General features: G+C 39.4%; 1 protein-coding gene across 3 annotated transcripts in view; it reads right to left on the bottom strand.

Moving 5' to 3' along the window:
- Nucleotides 1-2458: 2458 nt before the first annotated feature.
- lin54 (lin-54 DREAM MuvB core complex component) overlaps nucleotides 2459-13469 on the bottom strand; it is a 16751-nt gene continuing 5740 nt past the window's right edge. For all 3 annotated transcript variants that reach the window (XM_015058097.1, XM_015058096.1, XM_015058098.1), the window contains exons 2-14: nucleotides 12046-12791; nucleotides 9143-9254; nucleotides 8932-9062; nucleotides 8372-8527; nucleotides 8039-8240; nucleotides 7303-7376; nucleotides 7013-7210; nucleotides 6843-6934; nucleotides 6630-6701; nucleotides 5463-5565; nucleotides 5230-5367; nucleotides 4940-5142; nucleotides 2459-4432 (exon numbers count right to left, since the gene is read on the bottom strand). In XM_015058097.1, coding sequence (XP_014913583.1) covers nucleotides 4231-4432; nucleotides 4940-5142; nucleotides 5230-5367; nucleotides 5463-5565; nucleotides 6630-6701; nucleotides 6843-6934; nucleotides 7013-7210; nucleotides 7303-7376; nucleotides 8039-8240; nucleotides 8372-8527; nucleotides 8932-9062; nucleotides 9143-9254; nucleotides 12046-12762 — 2400 coding nt within the window. In that variant the 5' untranslated portion in view covers nucleotides 12763-12791 and the 3' untranslated portion in view covers nucleotides 2459-4230. The remainder of the gene's footprint in view (nucleotides 4433-4939; nucleotides 5143-5229; nucleotides 5368-5462; nucleotides 5566-6629; nucleotides 6702-6842; nucleotides 6935-7012; nucleotides 7211-7302; nucleotides 7377-8038; nucleotides 8241-8371; nucleotides 8528-8931; nucleotides 9063-9142; nucleotides 9255-12045; nucleotides 12792-13469) is intronic.

The following is a 13469-nucleotide window of genomic DNA, read 5'->3' as shown; positions in this document are numbered from 1 at the left end:
GAGCATCCTATTTTTAACACAGTATTATTTTGTTTCTGTTTTGGTGTTTAATTTTCTAACAATAGTTTACTCAATTTTGTTTAAATGTCATAACATTTTTAAAGAAACTGCTCAAACTAAATGAAGTACTCTACTTCTATTTTTGTAACTACACACTATTAACTTTACTTGTAATCTTAGTTTTAACAACAAAATGTATGAGTCAAGGTTTGTCAGAATTTAACTAGTTTCTCAACATTAAGACAGTCGTGTTTCCTCAGTCCATCACACCATCACCTGACCACATACATAAGCTTCATTAAAAGCCACCATTTTTGGGGGGGAAAAAAATAAACATTTTTTTATCCACTTCTGTTGAAACCAATATAATCATCCAACTACTCAATGTTTGATTATTCTAACAAAAGAAGAATTGTTATTTTAAGACATTTTCATGTTACATATTGTCTTTAAGTATAATACAACTATATTATGTGACAAACGTTTCTGTAACTATTCCATGTGTACTTGTGGCTTATTAGCCTTTAATAGACACCCTTTAGAAAAAGGCACAAACGTTTTGAGGGAAAAGAAAAACTCTCACACCATATCTACTTCAAAATTTATTTGTTAATTTAAGAAGAAAAACAAAAGACAACTGGTCAATCTTTGTAAGGGGTAGCATTGTCAATACCATCCAGATGACGAATAACTCATCTCCAACTCTGTATTGTGCAAACCAGGTGAACTCTGAAAGAACAACAATGAGGAAATGTTAACTCGTGTAGAAAAGGCAAAAATTCAACATGACCTTAAGAAAAACACCCTCATTTTGGTCGTTATCCATAATCTCTCCCATACATGCATATGTATGGGTCAGATGGGTAGTGATTGATATAATCATTGGGACAGCAATGCACATGGCAGAAACATAACCGGATTACAATACGTACCTGTAAGAATAAAGATCAGCTCCTCTTGATTAACATATTCTGGAAAACAAAATTAGGACATATATTTTAACAAGTAATGTTTTAATCAATACCATGTTGTTACGGCAGATACACTTTTATTTAGTGAACTCTTAGTAAACTAAAGCAAATTGTGAGTGATAGCACGTGGCTTCTCCATCACCAAGAGCGCGCGTCGTGTGAAAAGACAACAAATAAATCTGGACAAATTAATGTTAATTTAAATTCACAAATTAATTATGCAGTTAAAGATACATTTTTATACTGCAGAATCTATTTTTAGCTAACTCGCCTCTTGAAATAGCGTGAAAACCGAGGAATACTTCGAGTCTCGTACACAAACTTGCTTAAAATGCACATAATAAGCGAAAAAAATACAACTAAAAGTTTTTGTACCCAGGTAGAAAGAAAAACTTTTGAACTCCTCCAACACGCTGCAGCTGCACGTTGGCCATTACATCGTTTTCCGCCTTCCTCTTCTTCTACTGTGGATTAATGGTTGTTAGCAGCGAACCAACCAAGAAGGTGTCGCCACCCACTGCAACTCCAACTTACTCACTTTTTGCCGCTACGGCCACCTAGCGGTTGGAATGTACCGAGACGCGTTATACCCATGTTCCGTTTCTTTTTCATTGTAGCAAAGTATTTTCATGAATTATGATAATTTATCGTAAAAAGGCTCATATCCTAAGTGTAATTCAATTGATATCAATGTATCATTTTGAGCTGCACAGTGACGTAGTTGGTCGTACTACTGTTCAGCAGGCACCACTATTGGAAGAACACTGCCATTGACATTAGAAAATTAAATCTTCAGGAAACTTTAGCTTCTTGCTTTTCACTTTGACACACACTTTGGGCTAGACAGTAAACATTCTTACCTGGTGGTGAAGAGTGTGTTGAACCCTGTTAACCAACTTCAAAGGTTTAAATTCACAAATTTAAACCTCTGACTTAGAGGACTTATTTGTAAAATAGAGTAATATTGGTTGTAATGAATTTAAGTGTTTCAAATAAATCAAACGCAGACAAAATTCAACAATATACCCATTGGCGGTTTCTGATATGGGCGACGTGGGCAACCACCCAGGGCGACATGAGACCTCTGCATGTGTCATTTTAAAATCGCAATATTTCTGTACATACAACAGCAAAAATAATAAATTGATAATATTGAAGTGGGAAGAGAATTTGAAATTAAGTGTCTCCATGTGATACTATCCCATAAAATCTGCTGGAACTCCAAAATGAAATAAGTTATCAAAACTAGCACAGAGAATTTAAATTTTGGGCAAAACACGTTACATACTTAAATCACAAGGCTCTATTGTTTTCATCATTACCATATCTGAGTTATAGTGTGGAAGTTTGGGGTAACGCATATAAAAAACAACTTACAACCATTATAATATACTCAATCAGAATAGCTTAATCTGCATTTTAGGGAACACAAGCTCTTTTTGAAAGCAAACAAAAATTATGGGATGTGGTTAAATATAAAACAGTTCTTGCGTTAAAAACAAGAATCGGTTTACTTCCTGGAAACATTCAGCAAATGCTTATTGAAGGGGATGTACAATTTGAGGTCAACTTCATTAACAAAGAAAACAACACTGTTCGTGCTAGAAGGTTGTATCAATGTGTATCAATTTGTGTAGTGTATATGGAATGGTATGAGAGAGGAGTTGAAGCAAAGCACAAACAAGCAATTTTGCAAAGCAATACAAAAATATTTGAGAACTACAAATTGAGGAGAGGTTGTACTGATGATAGAAATTGAAGAAATCAACTTTTTCTCTGGGACTGAGTTATGAAGTGTTATAAGTTGATATAATAATCTGAACTGTATCAAATATGTAAATAATACTTAGAAATTATCATGACATATACTGTAAAAGAAGAGTAATGGCAATAAGTTATTTCACTTCTACTCATGTCCTCTTTTTGTATTTCATTATTTTTTACTTGAAATAAAAATCATGATGCAAAGCAGGATTGAGGGCTGCACAGCTGAAGTAGAGAAGCAATGTCAACGGTAAATATTGGTTAATCAACCATAACAGCAAAGTTAATATTGATATTGGCCAAAATTTTCATAATGGTGCGTCCCTAAAATAGCTTGTTTATGGGGAGGACAACAGAAGGTGGCATGGGTTTATTAATTTTTTTTCTTTAACAAATGCAGTAAGTAAACCTGGGAAGCTACTTCCAAAACCAGAACAAAAGTTATCTTGAATGTGCACATCCAGTATGACCTACTGAGATTAGTTTTTATTTTGGGTATAATTCTGAAAAAGTTCTGTTTAAATTCTGGGTGTCTGAGCAGTAAGACCCTGTTACTTTAAAATCTCCCGCGTTCGTCTCGCTTTTTAAAGTTAGCGTTAGCGCGCTAGCAAAGCCAGCGGTATGTCGTTTACAGTTGACGCCATAGTCGTGTCTCCGAGTTGATGTAAGGAGATCATCAGTTCCCGAAACCCCGCGCGGGCGCACACACACACACACCGCACGCGGTATTAATGCGACCCCACCGGACCGCGCGCATGGTGTTAATTTACTGTTTTACGACCGCGGGAGGGTTAAAACAAAATTTTAAGTCAGACGAAAACAGCTGGTGTAAATCCTGGTAATTCTTCGTTATGACACGCAGGAACGTCAGTCATATGGATCTAATGTTTTCTCAAGTCATTGCTGCGAGCTCATGTACAGTTTGCGTTTAATAAAGCATAGAAGAGCACCTGGGGAAAATGTGGAACTCCATCAATCTGAGTGTGTTCAGCTGCTACGAGGGGGACTCCATCTCTCTCTGTACACCTGTAGAAAATCTCCACTTACTGCTGCTGGAATAGTTTAGCCTAGCCTCAGTTAATAATTGACAGACTGCAGAGCTCTAAACCTTGCATATTAACACTCACACTTGATTACAAAGATTTGTTAAAATAAATATCAAAAAGATAGTTCCTCTACTGATAAACACAGATAAACTGCTGACGTTAAAATACAGGGGTTCTTGGAAAACGTCAGGATGGCAAAAGAATAGAGTGTACAAAATAAAAACAGAGGAGAGATCCGGAGAGCCCTTAGAGGGCAATAAATCGGGCTGAAGTTCATGTTTCAGAGGCAGTGTGCTCTGTCCTTTTGTTTTCCAGCTCAAGTCTAGTAATGCAGCTTAACTCCAGCAGTCTTGAGGATCTCTCCGCTTTCAGCGTTTCCGTAGAGCAGGCAGAGGGTCCGGCTTGTCCATGTCCAAGAGTTTGTGAACAAAGAGCCAGAAGAGTTCAGCCTAGCAGTTGATGGAGGCGCAGTCCGTTTTAGCTTTCCCGGCAGAGCTGATTATGCTCATGAGGCAGTGTCCAAACTCCTCCAGGATCGCCCTCTCCGCCTCCGCCTGAGGCTGACGAGTCTGTTCGGCCCGTTTGGCCTGCTCCAGTAAACACTCACACGTCGCTTCCAGCACTTCTTTCGTCACGAACGTGTACGGTAGCCTGCGGCAGGAAAGAAATAAAAACAGAGGTTTAAGCAGGATGGCATGATTATTCGTGTTGATTTTTCTTCCTCAAGTTCAAATGTTTGCAAAGCTAAGATGGATTATGTTGTTTTACAGTGGCAGCTGTAGGCTAGGCGATACGGTATAAAGATTTAAATTAAAATTAAATCGCCTTCCATTATTTTATGAAGGTGACGATACGGATTCTGGTTAGACAGAACGTCCATCACTCCTGGAGGACACTAGAGAAGAAGGGTGGCGAGAACACACCCCTGGGGAATGCCATTTCTGATAGCTCTTATATTGACGACTCAGTTAAATTTTCAATTAAGTAATGACTGCTCGCAGCAGGAAGACTCAAAATAAACATTTTTTAAACTGTACATTTTCGCATATTATAGTTATTAAAACTAATTTTGGATATGAAATGGCAAAAAAAAAAAAAAAAAGATAGCTGCATTTCCATTTAAGTGAATGTTGGAAGAGGATAGAAGTGTTTGAGTACCTCCCGCCTCCACTTGATATAATGGGAGTCGTCCTCATCAGCAGGTCTGAGATCTGTGAGGAGAGTTTGGTCTTGGCTGCCGTCTGCTGCTGGACCCTCACTTCTGCCGCGTCCGCCAGATGCATGAGCGTCTTCCTCTCGGGGCTCTCCTCAAAGTTTTTGCAACCAATGCATTTGCAAATGGACGAGCACATGATCTTTGCCTTCAAGATAAAAAAAAACAAAAACAAAAAACTTAATTACAAATGAAAGAGACTCCTGCCCAACTGCAGAGACGGAGGTACACTGACCTCATAGCACTCGCAGTAGTTCTTCAGGCAGCCCGACCGCTTGCAGTTGCAGCCTTTGCTGTGCCGGCGGTCTGACTCGCCCTCTTTGCCTTTGCCAATTTTAGGTTTGAAGGCCTCGGGGTTTCTGTCCAAGCAGGTCTGTAAAAAATCAAAATAAAAAACAAACTTCCTCTGAGTATCCATCAAATGGTTTATGTGACAGTATCCCTGCAGACACCGAGCCTGGAAACTACCTTAATGGCTTTGAGTCGTTCCGTTTCGTGCTCCAGGTTGTTGAAGCAGTTGTTGCAGTTACAGTTATTACAAAACTCTCCGTTTGCAAAGCAGTCGCAGTACCTGAGGGAGGAAACACGAGAAAACTTGACTTGATGCTTTGCATCTCCTCTAAAATTTTCTAAGAAGGACTGATGAGACAAAGTTTAATAAGTCCTTCAAGGATTTTGCCATTCTTTGTGTGGGTTTGTTTGCAATCAAGCTCTGATTTTGTGGTGCTACTTTAGAAATTCTTGTAAGAAATTTTTGATATTTTTTCTTGTTAGACTGGTTAAAAAAAAAGTGTCTTATTGTAAGTTGTGCAAAAATAATTTTGCTGTTTTTTTGTGGTTGTATTTTTGACAGTAAATACGACTTTTTGTTACTTGCCATATGATCATGGACTAGAACCTGACATCAAGTCTGAGGCAGCAGAAGTAAAAAAATTCTGCCACCTGCAGGTCAGAGTTAGCATCACTTAAATCCAATATTTTGGACCATTTTTTCAAAAGAAAAAAAAATTAGCAATAAACTCACAATTATTGAGTGAGTAATAATTATGTCATATTACATAATTTTTGGAGGAACGCCTAAAAAATTATGGAATTTAATATGGAACGCATTGATAATGCATGTTTACTCTCATGACCAGTAAACATTAATTTAGTAAACAACACTTAACACTGGAAGACATTTTACAGATCCTAAAATAAAAAACAACCAAAAAACAATAAATTAAACCAACATAAAAACCACACACAACTGGAACCATAAATAAAATGCATCATAATGTCTCTAAACAAAATTCATCGGAATGGAAATTGGAGTTCATATTACTTCATTATGCGATTAATCGATTGTCAAAAACCACAATAATGATGATAAAAAAGTTAATCTTGTGATAAGGCAATTTAAAACATAAAAATCTTATTTAATTATAATTCAATGTAAAAAAATTTTTAAAAAGCAAGCATTATTGTGTATTTTTTTTTCTAATTTCTTCCTCACTCATTGTTCCTTTATTGACCCTTCTCCAGATCTTGAAAGTGACAAAAGCCAATTCGATACTTTTCAAGACGTTGGATGAACCCTGCCAGTGAACACATTTCCCACGACCACTTTAATGAAGCAAAGCCAGTCAGACTTACAGCTTGAGGCACTGTGACTTGGTGCAGTTGCATGGTTTTCTGGGTCTCGAGGTTGTCTCTGCTGCCGACACGCTTTAAAGCAATGAATCATATTAAAACACGGACAAAACAAAGAGAACAAGTATAGCATCTAACATCATTAGAGATAGAGTAAATACAATCTATAAACAATAAGTACAAAAGCCAAAAAAAATAAAAGCTCTCCTGTCTTACCCATTGTAAGGGAGTTTGGCCTGAGTTTGGACGCTGCTGGACGCAGGAAAACTAGAGCTGCTGGCGAGTGTCACAAACTGTGACGGCTGGAGCTGCAAAAAAAGACGTTGCCACATCAGAAATGTTCTACATATGCTTCAAGAAAACAAATAAAGAAAAGTAGTACTAACCTGCGTGACGTATTGTGCTGGAACAACAGCGTAACCCACATTGCTGCCACCGGGGGCAGATGTGAGGACGGTCCCTGGGGGCAGGTTGGTGAAGTTGGGCTGGATCTGGGGCAGAGGGGTGGCGGGCATGATGAGCCGCTGCTGTGTCTGAGTGGTGGTGACCACCTGTGGTGCAGATGTCAAGGGCTTAGGCGCCACCTGCAGGCAGCAGAATGCAAGAAGACAGCTTAGGAACATTTCTCACACACAGACTCCCCCAGAAACCAGCGACCATACAGCATCTGCTTTACTTGTTTTATTGTCTGTGCTTGGACGACTGGGACCGACATCCTGACCGCTCCGGTGTTCACCACTAAAGGTTTACCTGGAAAACATGAAACACACACGGTAAGCTCCAGGCACACTTTCCGAGTAGGGCTGCAACTAACGAATAATTTAGTAATCGATTAATTAATCAGATAAGACAAAAATTGACACAGATTTTTCATTGAAGTCTTTATAAAATATTAGAAAACATTAATGAGTAAATTCCTTTTTAAAATAAGAAAATTAATATTTTATTGACTAAAATACAACATAGCATCCGTTTAATGAAGTAACTCTTGATACAAATAGCTGCTAGCTACTTGTTAGCAATTAAGAATTAGTTGCTAGCAACAAATGGTTGCTAACGACTTTTTAGCAACTATTTTTTCTATTATAGAAAATTAATTGATTATTCTAACAATTAATTGATTAACAGATTTTAAAATTGGCACATTCTGCAGATTTTTCATTTAACCATTTAAGCCTTTTATAAAACATTAACAATACTTTAAATACAAATAAAAATTTAAATTCCCTTTCCAATTCTTAAATGCAGTCATTAATTGTATTCTCTAGTTAACGATTAATCGATTACTGAATTTGTTAATGATCATTTCAATAATTGATTCATTGCGATTAATCATTTCATCCCTCTTTCCTGCCAACACAAGAAAACTAGCTCTGAATTAGCAGATGAAGCAGGAGGAGTTCAGGATTTACCTGTGGCCACTGAGCTGGTGTTGGGAGCGCTGGGCTGACCAGCCGCGCTGGCCGTGGTCGCCGTGACGAGGCGGACGTAGTGAAACCTGCTTCCTGGCACCTGAATCTGCTGCACGTTTGGCTGGGTGGCCAGAGGGATGATGGTCTTGAACTGGGAGCCGCCCACTCCTCCCACAGCGACGGACTGGACAGGCTTAATGTTCTGAGACGGTTCAGAAAGAAACGACAGAACGAGGTTTCAGGCAAGTAAGTGTGGAGTCATTGAGCAGACGACCGATAACTGGGATAAAGGGAGAGCAGAGGATTGTGCAGACATGCAGCAGGCGGCTTCACCTGAGCAGGCGTCTGGCTGGTGGCCACCTTGACTGGAGATGCAGGCGCCGACTGCTGGACTGCAAGAATTTGCTGGCCAAGTGCTACATTGACAGGCAGAGCTACCGACTTCTGGCTGGTGTTGGACGGCGGGGAAGCCACAGACACCACGGTTACCTGGACGACACAAATAACATGGAGATTAAATATTTACATGTCGGCGTCTAAGCATAAAAAAAGGCCTAGATGAAAAATCTGCAGTGTCCCAGTTTTTTTCTATCTGATTAATTGCCGATTAATCAATTACTAAAAAAAGGAGCAAAAGGATTTAAATTATCTTATCTACAATTTGTTATGTATTTCCAATACCGAATGAAACGAGCAGATGTGGTCAGATGAAAAATCTGCAGAATGTGCCAATTTTTGCATCTGATTAATCAATTAAATCATCAGAATAATCAATACAATGACCAGTAACTAAAATAATCGTTACTGCGGGCCTGAGCCGTCTTCAGAGCTCAGCATTTAGCGCCATCTGAAGCCTGAACACACTGAACCCAGCAGATCTCCCAGCAGCTCACCTTGCTGGGAGTCTTCAGAGGCGAGATGGCGATCTTTTTGCCAGAAATGCTCTGGATCGTAGTGTTGTGGGGCTCGGACAGCGTGATGGTTTTTGGTGACATCACCGGAGACGTTTGCGTCACCACGCGCCCTGGGAATGCACCGTGGAGCATTAGCAAAGCAGACATGCATTGAATGCAGCAGGAAGTCAGAGTCAGAGGAGACGCTGACCTGCGATAACAGGAGTCACCGACGTCTGAGGACTCAGGCCTTTGCTGTTGACCGTCTTTGTGATGATGAACTTGATTGGAGCAGTTGAGGATGCTGGTGTTTTCTTGGGGATCTAAAGGACGTGAGCAGTTATTAAAAAAAAAAAAAATAAAAAAAATCAGCCTTACTTGCAGCTGATTTTTTTTGAGGACCCCCGATAAAGAAAAAGGACAAAACTACAACTTTTAAATTAAAATCTACACACAAAAATGTTAAGACAACAGAAAGTCATCATTCTTTCCAAGCTTTCTGGTTTCTTTCCATTGTCATGGTAACTAGGACCACATCTCCTCATTGGCAGAGTCTAAAACACACCTTAAAATACTCCCATATTAAGACTCAGCCAAGTCCAGCAAGTGTTTTAAAGCGAAAACTGACCAATATTCTCTTTTCATTGCAGAGAACAGACTAAATATTGTTTTAGTTTTCTCCATATGAGCCCAGAATGATAAGCAAACTGGATATTTCTGATTTGACAGGAAAAACATTTGATGTTTTGGATCTACAATCCTGTTGTGATTTAAAAAAAAAAGTAGAACTAATAAAATAATAGTTTATAGTTTATTGTTGAGTAGGTAACCTTTTTTTTGGTCACAAAATATTTTGGTAATTACTGACGATTTTGACTTTGGCCCACATGACAAAAAGTTTGGAGACACAAGATGTTTGTTAATAAAATAAAAAACAAAAACTAATGCATTCATATCAAAAGTTTTTACACCAATATTGCAAAATATATTGCGTATCATTCAAATGAAAAGCATAAGAATGATACAACATGGCGATGAATAGGTCTGTCACCAATAACACATTTTGCTAGAAGATAAATTGTCCAATAATTATTGGATTTTTGTTGTTTTGAGGCCATTTTTAAATATTATATTGACAATAGCATAATGAAAATTTGTAAGGTCACTTAAAAAAAATAATAAAGAGGCTAAGAACTGACTGTCCTCACAATCAGAGTTGTGGAGAGTTGTTGCCAGGTAAAGTTAGAAAATATTACAAAGACGAGATGTGTGACGCCGACAGGTTCCAACCAACGATGGCTGCTTTAAAAGGCGCTCCAACAAGTATTAGCATAAGGGTGCATACACTCATGCTAACAGGCTGTTGCAGTTTTTGCTTTTTCTTCCTCTCCTCTAAGACTCGTTTGCTTTTCAGCTGAGTCGCACAGGACAAATGCCAAACTACATTGGAAAAGGTTGCAACTCGCAAACATCTCAACAGGGATCTACGGACTTTCTGTAGCCGCTGTACACCTGATCTCTTATGATTCATAACCCTGTATGCTGGGCTCCATTAGGTGTTTATTTACACAAAAGTCTATGGTTACTACACACGGCAGGTCTGCAGTCCATTAAACCTTGTTGTGTGTGAAAGATTATTTACAAAACAGAACATGTTAAGCATATGAGCAGAGAAACTGTTTAATAGAGAGTAGAGTTTAGATTTATGGCCCGAACCAGAATTATTTGCTTGATGGTCAGGTTCGCGTCGGGCGTCTGTGGTGTGTTTAGTCAGCCTAAAATACTTACAGCACACAGAATGCTGTGTGAAGTTGTATTAATCTACTAATTATAGTCTAATTACAGTAGTAGACAGCTTAACCGGTTGAGGAAATAAAGAAAATATGTAGGGTGCAGAAGTTAATCAGACCCGGTTGGATTGGATTTTTTTTTTTTTAGGACCAATATAAACTGTAATGGAGAAGTGATGTGGGTTAGACTGACGTGGTTTCAGTGTGCATAGATTACTAATTGGGGTGTGAAGATAAGCCGACCCTGATTTCCTTACTTTGGGTGATCGGACGATGTGTATATGTGGAACTGATCTTATCTACCTCCATGACATCATGAGGGCACGGATGTTGTCTTCATGATCCACCGAAGGGTGACAGATACGTTTTTTTAAGTTTTCTTTTTGGCTCTGGTGGCCTTTATTTGAAAGTGCTAAGACAGAAAAGTAGGTAAAGAGAGAGACGGAAGGCATGCAGCAAGGGTCACCAGGCCGGGAATCGAACCTGCGATGGCTACATCAAGAACTAAGGGTTGTACTTAAAACCCCTGAGCCACCACAGCACCCCAGTTAAGGGGTTTTAAAGATTGATGATCGGCCATTAAAATCTGGAATCGATGCATCCCTAGTAAATATCTTCTTGCATCTTCGTTCGGCTCCTTTATATGCGCCTCAGTAGTTGCGTTTCGATTGATCATAAAATAGTGCAAATTGAAATTATGAAAATAAATTTCCTTAATGGAAACATGGCAATTTTTTGGGGGAAAAAAAAATTGTGCTAGGGGGAAGTATTTATTTTTTAGTCTTTTTGAATTTATCAAAATTAACGTATTTGGCTAAATTACAATGGAAACCCTCTTTCTCATCACACAAATCTTATAAACAGCAACCGGATGTTACTAAAAGAACAGAAACAGATAGGAAGCAGTAGGAGGATGATGTTGTAGCATATATTCAATGACTTATAGCAAGAAGCAACGTTAATTCACATGTGATTCTCATTGCGTTTCTTATTTAATGGAAACACAGCAATTGCAAAATTGTGCTTTTTCACAACTGACAGAACGTCAAAGTTTTGTACACATTTGTAATGGAAACACAGTCACTGATAGCAGAGCAAACTTTGGGTCGTCTTCAGTCAGTTGTTTCAGTCATCATGGCCCGTTAGTGTTTGTGTGCAGTGCAATCACCACGCAGGTAAAAAAGGACAGGATTTTATTCTCCAACCAGAAGACAGAGTGTGAAACTGGCTAACTCAGGTCATCGATACATCGGAAGCCGTGTTAAATCCTCAGTTAGTGTTCCTTTCATTTGCTGTGTTATGAACACAAACCAAGCATCATTACCTGTACGGTCTTCAGCTGCTGGGCCTGCAACGTAGTCACCTGGTTGCCGGCGCTGCCCACCACTGGTTTCAGCTCTCTCCCACCAATAGTCACCACTTTGAACTGCGGCGATGGAGACTTCGCGTCCCCTGAAGTCTGTGAAACCCCAGGTTTGCCGCTTGTGTGGGGTAACTGGAGCACTATCGGCTGCCCCGACTTCCCTATCGTCGTGACCAAAAGTTTCTGCCCTTCTTGCTTGATGACTTGGGCTGGGGCAGCCGCGGCTTTCGCCGCCTCCGTGGCTTGAGCCGAGGCCACCTTATTCAGAATGATCTGGTGGTTGGCGGCAGAAAAGGCGAACGGAGTTGCGAGCTTCTGTGTGCCGCTCGTGGAAACTGTCGTCCCGGTGAGGCTGTCTGTAGTTTTGGTTGTAGCTGTGGAAGTTGCCAAGGCGGGCTTCATGGCGAACAAGGTCGACGAAGCGGAAATCGTGATGGAAGACTGACTCCCCGGGGCGGAGTCTGCAGCTGCAGCGGCGGTCGCGGCCTGGACGCGCTCCGCAGGAGTGGCGTTGGAGCAGGTGTTTAAACTTTCTGATGTCACGGGAGCGTCCGTTTCCATGGGGACAGACGTGTCATGCGTGGGCTCCGACTGGGAGTGAGGGACCTCCTCTATGGCCTCTGTATCCATGATTTCATCAGGAAGGAGACTGTTGAGCTCCGGTGACACCACATCCATGCCTGCTGTGTCTTAGCTCTCCTTTAAACCTAAAAAAATAAAATGATAAAAAAAAAAAACATTTGTATTAGATGTGTCAAAAATGAGAAGCTTCAAAACAAGAGCAAAACTGAATGGAAACAAATCCATAAAATACCCAAAAAAGAAACAAGACAAAAACTGTTCATGAGTGAAGTTCATGAAAATATCTTGAAATAACTGGATGTCTTTTTTTTTTTTTTAATTGCTGCACTGTCATGGTAATAAATTTTGCTGGACGATAAATTGTCCCATAAGTTATAGCAATAATCAATAATATTGTTTTGAGATCGTTTTCAAATAATGTAGTAATGGCATAATAACACAAGAACACATTTTCAAAGATCCATAAACTTTAAATTCTAATGAACATTTAATGCTGGAACTGGTTTTAAATATGAGCGGAGATGTGCTTATTAAGGGCCAAGACTAAATGAGGGCAGCAGTTCATTTCTATGGTTCTCTCATAAACCCCATTTCCATCAAAAAGATGTATTTCCTAATAGTTTTACATTCAAATCCTATAGCTTTTGTCTTTAGATGTCACACTCCATTTGTATGGTAGCTCTTTTAAAGCATTTATCTGCTAACTGCAGTGTTTTTTTTTTTTTGTTTTTTTTTTTTTTTTGGGGGGGGGGGGGGGGTTTGAAGAAATCGTGTAATTATTTTGCCTTTTGCTGGGCGGTATA

Source organism: Poecilia latipinna, unplaced genomic scaffold, assembly GCF_001443285.1.
Source record: "Poecilia latipinna isolate Pla-1442-1.1 unplaced genomic scaffold, P_latipinna-1.0 Scaffold1515, whole genome shotgun sequence".
Classification (NCBI taxonomy): Eukaryota; Metazoa; Chordata; class Actinopteri; order Cyprinodontiformes; family Poeciliidae; genus Poecilia; species Poecilia latipinna.
Note: the sequence above shows the minus strand (reverse complement) of the source record. Positions and strands in the feature narration are given on the sequence as shown.